Below are 11,059 nucleotides of genomic sequence, written 5' to 3'. Positions count from 1 at the left end.
ACAAGCAGGGGGAGTGGGAGAGGGAGAAGCAGGCTTCCCGCTGAGCAGGGAGCCCGATGCGGGGCCCGATCCCAGGACCCTGGGACCATGACCCGAGCCGAAGGCAGACGCTTAACGACTGAGCCACCCAGGCGCCCCTATCATTCATATAATTGTTAACATAACATATTTTATCGTAAAATACATCACTATTATTTCATCTGTTTCTTTTAAATTTTTAAAGTTCATTAATTTATTTAAGTTATCTCCACACCCAACGTAGGGCTAGAACTCACAAGCCCGAGATCAAAGAGTCTCACGTTCCACCAACTGAGTCAGCCAGGTGCCCCTGGTTCTCCTTAATTTTTTAGTGTGACAACTAGTAAATTGAAAACTACCACGCGGCTCACATCATATTTCTGTTGGACGGTGCTGGTCTGTATAATATTTCTAGCCAATCCACACACAAGCACGCACACACAAAATACCAAACAGACATGTTTTAAAGTCATTTATAAATAACACAACGTTACAATGCTTATTTTTTTTAATTTTCATTATTCAAGTGCTGCAGACTAGTTTTCTCTTCTTTAAGATTTATTTATTTATTTTAGAGAGAGCATGCATGAGCAGGGGAAAGAGCAGTGGGGGAGGGAGAGAGAATCTTAAGCAGACTCCACGATGTGTTCAGACAGCCCCTCCTCCCAAAGCAGGGCTCAATCCCAGGACCCTGAGATCATGACCTGAGCCGAAATCAAGTCGGCTGCTTAACCGACTGAGCCACCCAGGGCCCTCAGACTAGTTTTTTGTTTTTTGGGTTTTTTTTAAGTCAAAAGGTTACATGATTGATAGAGCATTCCTTGAAAGGGCAAATTTGGAGAGTGGAATCATGGTTGCCAGGGGTCCAGGACAGGGCTGGGAGCGTGGAGGGACGTGAGGGTGACTGACAAAGGGCATCATCAGGGATCCTAGTGGGGATGAAAATGTCCTGCCCCTCGAGTGTATCAATGTCAACATCCTAGTCGTGATCTTATAACGTCATTTTGCAAGAGGTTCCCATAGTGAAGCAGATCAAGGGCATACAAGATCCCTCTGTATCATTACTTACAACTGCATGTGAATCTACAGTGATAGCAAAATTAAAAGTTCTTTTTTTTTTTTTTTGAGAAGTGCACACAAAAAAGCAGTTTGTAACAAAGTAAAAAGTCAAATTTCCCTGTGACCATCTTCCCCCCACCAGGTGCCCAACCAATGTTTTCCAACCCCTCCCAGCACGCCTTCCTCAACACCTGCTTTTCACCAGAACCCTGTAACATCTTTTTACCTCATGCATTTTCTCAAAACCCAATTAAGTAACACTTTAACTCTCTGCTTGTCTTTAAATCAGCTCACTTAGAAAAGCTTAGCCAGTGAATTTTGCTTTGTCCTTGACAAGAATACCTTTTGAGAGGCTCCTTTCCCCAGCTCTCTGTAAAATAAATACATCACTATTGTTTAAAGGTTAGACTGTTTCCATTTGTCTGTTTTCTCTGTATCCAATGTGTTCTATTCACCGACTCCCCCTGCACCCAGCAGACAGACAGGGCGCCCTTTGGGGGTGCTCCAGGGTAATACCAGTTTCTGCTTGTTTTCCAAAGCCCTTGGACAGAAAGAAAAGTTGAGGCTCCCTAGAGGGACCCGTTCATCCTGAAAGCGAGGGAGGACCAGTCTGGAAAAGATGGAAAGGAATGGAGGAGGGTTCACTCAAACATCAGCACCCAAGGGCTGGGGTCAGAGAGGCCAAGAGCAAAGGGACAGGTGGGAAAGGGGGAGCACTGAGCAGACGGTGGCCGGAAGACCCTCCCCTCACACCACATGGTTCTTCACGGCTGGGGTGTCCACCGTGGAGAGGGTGAAGGACCTGCTCTCCCTGCCCACAGACTCCTCGGTCAGCACCTGCCGGAGCGTGGCCGGGAGGGACTTGAGGAAGCGGGTGTGGAATCCCTGGGCTGCCACCACGTAGATGATGGGGTTTATACAGCAGTTGATGTAAGCGAAGGCCACACACAGGGAGTCCAAACTGGACACGGAGGTGAAGATTTCCGAGTTCCTGTGGAACAAGGCCAGCATCATCCCCGTCACCTGGTAGGGCAGCCAGAAGACGAAGAAGCTCGTCACCACCGCCACCACCACCTTGAGCGTCTTGGTGGAGCGGGTGGCGCTGCGGCTCCAGGTCCGGATCAGGAGGAAGGTGTAACAGATGCTGAGCGTCACCAGCGGCCACAGGAAGCCTATGACCAGCCGCAGGATGGCCACGCCCCTCTCCACCGGGAACCCACTGGGGCCGTAGTCCAGGCCGCAGATCAGCCTGAAGGGAAAGTGCTCCGTGCGCACCCGGCGGAAAAGGAAGGAGGGGATGGTCAGCAGCAGGGCCACGCCCCAGGCCACGCTGCAGGCCACCCAGGCCACCCACGCCCCTCGGTAGTTCTGGCACCAGATGGGGTTAAACACCAGCAGAAAGCGGTCGGCGCTGATGACGGCCAGGAGCAAGATGCTGGCGTACATGTTGAGCAGGATGAGAGAGGGCAGGATGCAGCAGGCAGCATTGCCGAAGGGCCAGTGGCCATACTGAACGATGGAGGCAAACAAGATGGGCAGTGCCAGGCAGGACAGGAGATCGGCCACTGCCAGGTTGAGAAACCAGATGGCATTGATGGTCCGCCGCACCTCGTAGCCCGTCACCCAGACCACCAGGGTGTTGCCTGGCACTCCCACCAGGAAGACGATGGTGAAGATTACCAGGGCAATCGTGTTGGAAACAGACAGCTGGGGGGCGCTGGGAGACTCATCCACAGGCATGTTGGGGTCCAGGGTGGCAGTCCCATAGTCCGGGTACTCCAGGGTGCTGTAATACGCGGAGGCCTGGGTGGAATCAGAGAGGCAAGAGGAGGATGAGTCTGCAGACAGGTGCCAGGGGCCCGTCGGAGCTCCGTGGCTGGAAGCCCCAGGTTCCTCCCCAGGAAAAGGGGGGTGTTAAGGACTGAGAGGCAGCTAGGGTGTCATACCACTTATAAGAGTGGAGTCTCCGGGCCACCCTGTCGCCTCCCCGTGAAGTCCCTGGACATCCCTATGATCCAGCAACCAAATGGTTAAAATGCAGTCCTGCTGCAACGTTGTAGTCACTGTCCATTGTGACTGGCCGGTACACAGGACACACTGCTTCTTAGCTATTTTTAATGTCATCGACAAACTGAGATGATATTACTGGGTAGTTTCCCCACGGCCACCCACCACCACCATCACCCGCTTTTGCTGCCTCCCACCCACTGAGGCAGCTCCGTGCTCCGTCTGGCAGGGGCTCCCCAGAGAAGGCAGTGGCTCAGCAGGGCCTCACATACTGGGGCACAACATTTAAGTGAGGGGAAAGGGGGAACCAAAGAAACTCAGGGGCGCCTGGGTGGCTCAGTCGTTAAGCGTCTGCCTTCGGCTCAGGTCATGATCCCGGGGTCCTGGGATCGAGCCCCGCATCGGGATCCCTGCTCTGCGGGGAGTCCGCTTCTCCCTCTCACTCTCCCTCTGTGCTCTCTCTCTCAAATAAATCAATAAAATCTTGGGAAACAAAAAGAATGATGGGGACATGTCAAAAGGACACGAGAGCCTGGGAGGGACCCCTAGTCAAAATTGAGCCAATTTGAGTATATAATGATGATGATGATGATGATGATGATGATGTTATGGAATGAAACACATTAATATATAAAGATTTATGAGTTCAAAATGATAATAAAAACAAGCAAACCCATTGGTCACTTTTTTCCAGAAAGGGAACAAATCAAGCATTTATCCTGCCATTTCGCACAGGGTACATTTCAGGGAAAGCAAGAGTCAATGTGGGAAAGTCTTCCTTTAAAGAAAAATGTAAGAATAATACCTGCAGCTGGAATTACAGAATTCAGGAAATAATGGGTCTGGATGGTGGCCATCAACATCTGATAAAACCCTCGGGTGAAAGACCGCTGGGAACTTTACAATAAACAGGCTGGGCTCATACCCCAAACCGGCTAATCAACCTCAGCATCCGGAGAAGAGAGACAATCGGACATTCTGTTCTATGTGATGTGATGCTTTAGAAAGGACACAGCCCCACCTATGAGTAATTCTTGCAAATGAACAAATGTGAGTCTAATCAAGGTTCTAGATCAAAAACTACCAGTCTTGGTGCACCTGGGTGACTCAGTCGGTTGAGTCTCGGTTTTGGCTCGGGTGGTGATCCCAGGGTCATGGGATTGAGCCCCATGTTGGGCTCTGTGCTGGGCGTGGAGCCTGCTTGGGATTCTCTCTCTCCCTCTGCCCCTCCCCCCACTCTCGTGTGCTCACTCTCTCTCTCAAAACGAAACAAAACAGAACTACCAGTCCACAGGAAAAGCAGGGGAGAGAGGAACATGATAAAAAACACCACAGGGACAAAATCAGATCACAGGAAACTCTACAGGACGAATGGTCTGTTTATTACCACAAATAAATGGCATTGTTAAAAAAAAAAAAAAAGAAGGAAAGGAAATTGTCATTGATTAAAAGAGACTTAGGGGGGGCACCTGGGTGGCTCAGTCGATGAGCATCTGCTTTCGGCTCGGGTCATGATCCCAGGGTCCTGGGATCGAGCCCTGCATCAGGCTCCCTGCTCCACGGGAAGCCTGCTTCTCCCTCTCCCATTCCCCCTGCTTGTGTTCCCTCTCTCACTGTCTCTCTCTCTGTGTCAAATAAATAAATAAAATCTTAAAAAAAAAAAAATAAAAGAGATTTAGGGGCATATCAAGCAAAGGTAATACAGAGACCTCATTTGGATCCTGATTGGAAGAATCAACTGCAAAATCAGACATTTTTGAGACAACCTGGGACACTCAAAAATGGAGTGGGTATTTGGGGTGCCTGGGTGGCTCAGTCGGTTAAGCGCCTGCCTTCGGCTCAGGTCATGATCCTGGAGTCCCGGGATCGAGTCCCGCATCGGGCTCCCTGCTCGGCGGGAAGTCTGCTTCTCCCTCTGACCCTCCCCCCTCTCATGTGCTTTCTCTCTCTCATTCTCTCTCTCTCAAATAAATAAATAAAATCTTTAAAAAAAAATGGAGTGGGTATTTGACAACAATAAGGAATCGGTGCTAATTTTATTAAGGATGATGTGGTTTTGTGTTTATGTTTTTAAAAAAGGATAAAGATACATAGCCAGTAAAATAGGATGTCTTGGATTTGCTTTAAAACACTCCAGCAATGAAGCGTGCCTGGCTGGCTGGCTCAGTCAGTACAGCATGCAACGCTTGATCTCAGGGTTGTAAGCTTGAGCCCCACGATGGGTGTGGAGATTACTTTAAAAAATTTTTTAAAGCCTTTTTTTTCTTTTTTAGAGAAAGAGTGTGCACGCATGCATGCATGTGAGCAGGAGGTGGGGGGGGAGGGGCAGAGAGAGAGAGAGAGAAGCCCAAGCAGGCTGCACACCCAGCCCGGAGCCCTACATGGGGCTCGATCTCACGACCCTGTGATTATGACCTGAGCCGAAATCAAGAGTCTGACGCTTAACTGACTGAGCCACCCAGGCATGCCACCCCCCCAAATTTAAAGATCTTTAAAAAAAAATTTTTTTTTCAAAAAAACACTCCAGCAAAAGAAATCGCTGGGAGGCAGGAGACAGGAAGGGAGGGGAGGACTGTGGGTGACTAAGAACAGCAAAACATGGATAACTGTTGAAGCAGGGTCATGGGTACACTAGGGTTCACAGTATCATTCTCTCTACTTCTGTGTGTTTGAAATTTTCCATAATAAGACAAAATAAAGAGTAGAGGGGTCCTGAGCACTTCTTCCCAAGCTGAGCTGCTGAGAATACCATGCCCCCCTAAGAAAGAAAGTGTCTGTGAGTCGCAGTTGAGCTGGAGAAAGCATTATAGGCAAATCCGTGCCCCAGAGGCACCAGACACAGCAGGAAAATCCCCCTGGAATGATTGTACAGAAGCATCCAGGATTTAGACAGCACTTATCATGTGCCAGACATAGCATTAGCTCTTCCAGTCCTGGCCACGCCCCCTAAAAGTTGGTGCCATTAATGTGCCCATTTTCTTGATGAGGACACGGAGGCACAGGAAAGTAAAGTAGCCTGTTCTAGGTCATGTGGTTAGGAATTCAAACCTATATAGGCTAGCACGCAAACCCCGGGCAGGCTGCCCCTGACCATTTCCAAGAGGGGCTGTGGACAGAGGAAGAAACTTCGGTGGTGAGCTCCGTGGCCCTTGGAGCTAGCCCATCCCTGAAGGCCACTTTGTCACCAACCCAGGGAAAGGAGACAGAGAGGAAGAGACATGGCTGCTACAGAAATCTCCAGAGCTGGACATTTAGCACACCTGGATTTGCAGGCTTTGGTTCATACCCACCGAAAACACCCACCTTGTGGATTATATAAGATGACCAGTGTTCGGGCCCCCAGCCAGCCGAGTGCCTGGCACTCAGTATGGGGACAAGAAAGGGCAGCCAATATGACCATTATTTCTTGGTGTTATGATGATTGAAGAGCTCAGATCTTTCCCTGAACCACTCTTTATTTCTCAGTCCCTTTATGTTGCCAGAAGGCGGGCCAGGCTGGTGGCCCTGGGGTCCTTGCTGGGGGACCTATATCAGGGATTACATCATTATTCAAAGGGAAAGTGTCAATGTCAGCTGAGATGGGGATGAGCAGGGTGTGGTAGGTCCACGCCATAAAATAGGATTCAGCCCCAAAAGAACGAGGTGGGCCACAGTGTAGGTATCTTCTGGGGGTGATGATGATGTTCTGGAAACAGAGCTCAGGGCTGCATGACAGAGCGAATGTACTACAAACACCACTGCGTTGTACAGTTTAAAATGGTGAATTAATTATCTGTTATGTGAATTTTACTTAATTAAAAAAAAAAAACACACGCCAGCTTCATGAAGCCAAGGGAAGGGTGAGGGATTGTTCCTCGCGAACGGGGACCACACAGGCAGGACAACCAAATGCCATGTGACATGCTGGGCTGGAGTCCAGAGCAGGAAAAACCCATTTGCCGCAAAGGGCATATTCGAACAACTGAGCAAGTTTGCTCAATCTGTAGCCCAGACAATAATATTGCACCAAATGTTACATTTCCCAACAATGATAATTGTGCTCTGCTCATGTCGGTGATGGTTAATTGGTCTTGAGAAATGAACACTAAGGTATTTGAGGGCCAAAGGGCATGACGCCTACCACTTACTCTCAAATTGTTCAGAAAAAAAGATGATAGATATATAGATCGATAGATTGATGATAGATAGGCAAATGATTGACTGATAAAGCAAATTTGGAGAATCTGGGTAAAAACTATACTATATGGGAGTTCTTTGTATTATTCTTGTAATTTTTCTGTAAGTGTGAAATTTTTTCAAAAGAGAAAGTTCAAATTGTTGAAATATTTCTATTGGTAAATAGCCCCTGCTGGGAGCCTTACCCCTACCATCCCCCACCCCCACCCCCCCTGCCTCCAGCACCCTGGCTTCTTCCCATTTTCTTCTGGGACCCACCCACCCCAATCCCCATGCTCCAGTTACTAAAGGGTTAATGCCAGGCACAGCAGGAGGCCCCAGGCCCCCCCCTTTCCCGCCCCCCCACCCCCTTAGGCACCTTAGGGTCTGCTCAGTATTGTGTGTCTGCCCTGGACCCCTAACATGAAGCTTTTGCCCGAGTGACTCAGACTCCAAAGGGGAGCATCGGTCCCCACACCCTGTTCTCATGCTCCCTACTCCTCTCATCAGCTGACAAAGCTCCTTCCTGGCATGAGCTCATGGGGCCCTTTTCCCTTCCCTGACTTCATGAGGGCAGGGAAAAAAAAAAAATGCTGATTCTAACACCCTGCCGCTTTCAGGATCCTCCCAGTGCAAGTGGCTTAAAAAGTTTCACCCTTGGGCGCCTGGGTGGCTCAGTTGGTTAAGCGACTGCCTTCGGCTCAGGTCATGATCCTGGAGTCCCGGGATCGAGTCCTGCATCGGGCTCCCTGCTCGGCAGGGAGTCTGCTTCTCCCTCTGACCCTCCTCCCTCCCATGTGCTCTCTCTCTCATTCTCTCTCTGAGATAAATAAAATCTTTAAAGGGCGCCTGGGTGGCTCAGTCGGTTAAGCGACTGCCTTCGGCTCAGGTCATGATCCTGGAGTCCCGGGATCGAGTCCCGCATCGGGCTCCCTGCTCAGCAGGGAGTCTGCTTCTCCCTCTGACCCTCCTCCCTCCCATACTCTCTCTATCTCAGTCTCTCTCTCAAATAAATAAATAAAATCTTAAAAAAAAAAAAGTTTCACCCTTGCAGCGTCCCTACAAAGATGGGAAATAACCAGAGTGTCCAGCACGAGGTGACTAGCCGGCTAAATGACGGATGACACATCCAGAACAACAAAACGCTACGCAACTATCTGAAAGAATGAGGTGTTGATGCACTGATGTGGAAGGAGCTCCGAGATCTAGGGGGGCAGCTAGAAAGCAAGGACCAGGGGCGCCTGGCTGGCTTAGTGGGTGCAGCGTGCAACTCTTGATCTTGGGGGTTGTGGGTCCGAGCCCCACTTTGGGTGTAGAGCTTACTTAAGAACAAAAATATATATTTTTTAAATAAAATAAAATAAAATAAAATCTTAAAAAAATAATAAGAAAAAGCAAGGACCAAATGGTGCATAAAGCAGGCTACCGGCAAAAGACTCTCTTCCTCTCCCTCTTCCTCCTCCCCTCCTGTGTATCTCTGTCTCTGCTTCTAGCCTGTACCTGTCTCTCTCTCTCTCTCTCTCCAGAGCAGCTCTAGAGGCAGAGAGAGGAAGCTCGTACCAGTGGTTGGCCCTGGGGAGGGGGAAGGGAGGGAGGGAGGAGGAGGGGCTGGGCAGTCGGGGGGGTGGGGGGCAGGCACTGGAAGGAAGCATTTCACCGTATGTATTTTTGTTCCTCTTGTATGAGAAAACCACACCAGTGAGTGCACTGTCCATTCCAAGAAACAGACATTATACAGCAAATACAAAAGAATTTGTGGTTCCACAGTTCTAGGCAGAATTCTTCACGGCACTAATGTTAATCAACTGGGGACCCTGACACACCTGGCACTTGCCCGTGGGGGTGCTGCGGTCTACGAGGAGGGACGAATGAACCCCCAAGTGGTGAGGACTGAGTGTTTGATGGAGGGCACAGCCCGGTGCGGGGTGTGGACGGGCTGCAGCCCCATCCGATAGAGCGTTCTGCGCCTGTCCTTGGTGGTGGCCACCAGCCACATGTGGTTGCTGGGTGAGGGAAAGGTGGCCGACGTGTCTGAGGACCTGCATTTTTAATTTGGGCGGTTTAATTAAATTTCAATAACCACACGCGGCTGGTGGCTGCCCAGTCGGACAAGGCAGGTCTGGGGCTATGAAGGGACCAGACACTGTTCTAAGCCCTTCCCAGGTGTTAGTTCATTAATTAACCAATAACAGTATTTAAGTCCCCAACAACCAGAAGCGTGGGATACTATTGCTCCTAACTTCACAGGCCCAGGTTTTTTTTCCCCAAGATTTTATTTTTAAGTAACCTCTACCCCCAACGTGGGGCTCGAACCCATGACCCCGCGATCAAGAGCCACACACTCTACCAACTGAGCCACCCAGGCGCCCGTGATGGGCCCATTTTAAGAGCCCTTGTCTATTGTGGACAGGAAGAGCTCCAGAGCAGAATCTGGGAAGAAGAGGAGAGTGGAACTGTTCAGGTGACGTGAGTGACAGGGTGGTGGCCCTGAGGAGACATGCACGGATCAGAGAACGGGGTGAAGGAGAGGACACAGTACTTACAAGAATAGCAATCACCTTCGTCAAGCTCTGTTCTCAGCCCTTTGCCTGCATTAGCTCATTGAATCCAAGAACAACCCTCTGAGAGTTGTTCCTATTGCAACCTCCATTTCACAGATGGGAAAACTGAGGCTCCTCTTAGAGTTTAAGGGAGCTTCCCGAGTCCTCCCTGCAGGTAGCAAGTGGCAGAGGTAGGAGAGAATTTCTGAGAGCTCGAGCCCTCTCTGAGTGGCTACCAGGTCTACGGTACTGTGGGGGGTGGGGGGAGAATGCGTTCAAAGACAAAGCCACAGGTGAGAGCCAGGGAATGTGCTACCCACCAGAAAATGAAAGGAGGTCAGCGTGGCCGGCAGGTGGCCAAGACGAGGTTGGAAGATCCACCCATGCCATGTTCATGCTCAAGAATTTGTATCTTGGGCGCCTGGGTGGCTCAGTTGGTTGAGCGACTGCCTTCGGCTCAGGTCATGATCCTGGAGTCCCGGGGTCGAGACCCGCATCGGGCTCCCTGCTCAGTGGGGGGTCTGCTTCTCCCTCTGACCCTTCCCCTCTCATGCTCTCTGTCTCTCATTCTCTCTCTCGCAAATAAAAAAAAAATAAAAATAAAAATAAAAAAGAATTTGTATCTTATCCTTGGGTCATGGGGAGCCATGGGCGGTGCTTGAGCTGCAGAGGGGCTAGGTTAGTTTCAGTTTAGAAAGATCCCTCTGGTCGCTGAAAGAAGGTGAGATGAGAGGCAGCAGGAACAGAGAGCAGCTGAGGAGGAGCTCCAGGCCACTGAAGATGGGAGCACAGATGGGGCGTTGGGGGGTCATGGCCGAGAGAAGGAAGCCAAGTAGAAGGATTTGAAAGCACCGAGGAGAGGCATGATAAGGACACAGTCATGCAGCTGGTGCGCCGTAAACTCTGCCCCAGGCCCTAGCCTCCCTTGCCTGGCTTCCGGTAGGGGACCCTTCCATCCCTCCTGATCCTTCCAGTAAGGGAAGTCCTGCCAACCATGCCCCCCTTAAAGTGGAAAAAACAGGTTCCCTTAGGGACGCTGTCAGAGCCAGTAAATACACAGGAGGCAAGGTGGGCTTCCCCCTGCCCCGAACATCCCCCTCTCCATTCTTACAAGCACACAACATCTTTAAATAATCCACCCACAGAACCACATGGAGCCACAGAGGTTACATCCTCGGAGAAATGGGATATGAGAGTGAGGGTGGGCATCTCAACTCCCATTGATTTTCTTGAATTGCACGACGTCTGTGACCCCACGACACGCACAGTTTTTAAACCCC

General features: G+C 50.2%; 1 protein-coding gene across 3 annotated transcripts in view; it reads right to left on the bottom strand.

Annotated features, from left to right (window-relative positions):
- Window positions 1-477: 477 nt before the first annotated feature.
- The window catches only part of C5AR1 (complement C5a receptor 1), a 36,352-nt gene continuing 25,770 nt past the window's right edge, over window positions 478-11,059 (bottom strand). For all 3 annotated transcript variants that reach the window (XM_064580850.1, XM_054511478.2, XM_045891828.3), the window contains one exon: window positions 478-2,880. In XM_064580850.1, coding sequence (XP_064436920.1) covers window positions 1,825-2,817 — 993 coding nt within the window. In that variant the 5' untranslated portion in view covers window positions 2,818-2,880 and the 3' untranslated portion in view covers window positions 478-1,824. The remainder of the gene's footprint in view (window positions 2,881-11,059) is intronic.

Source organism: Mirounga angustirostris, unplaced genomic scaffold (genome assembly GCF_029215605.1).
Source record: "Mirounga angustirostris isolate CCGP_5_RB_7025 unplaced genomic scaffold, mMirAng1.0.hap1 SCAF_16, whole genome shotgun sequence".
Lineage (NCBI taxonomy): Eukaryota > Metazoa > Chordata > Mammalia > Carnivora > Phocidae > Mirounga > Mirounga angustirostris.
Note: the sequence above shows the minus strand (reverse complement) of the source record. Positions and strands in the feature narration are given on the sequence as shown.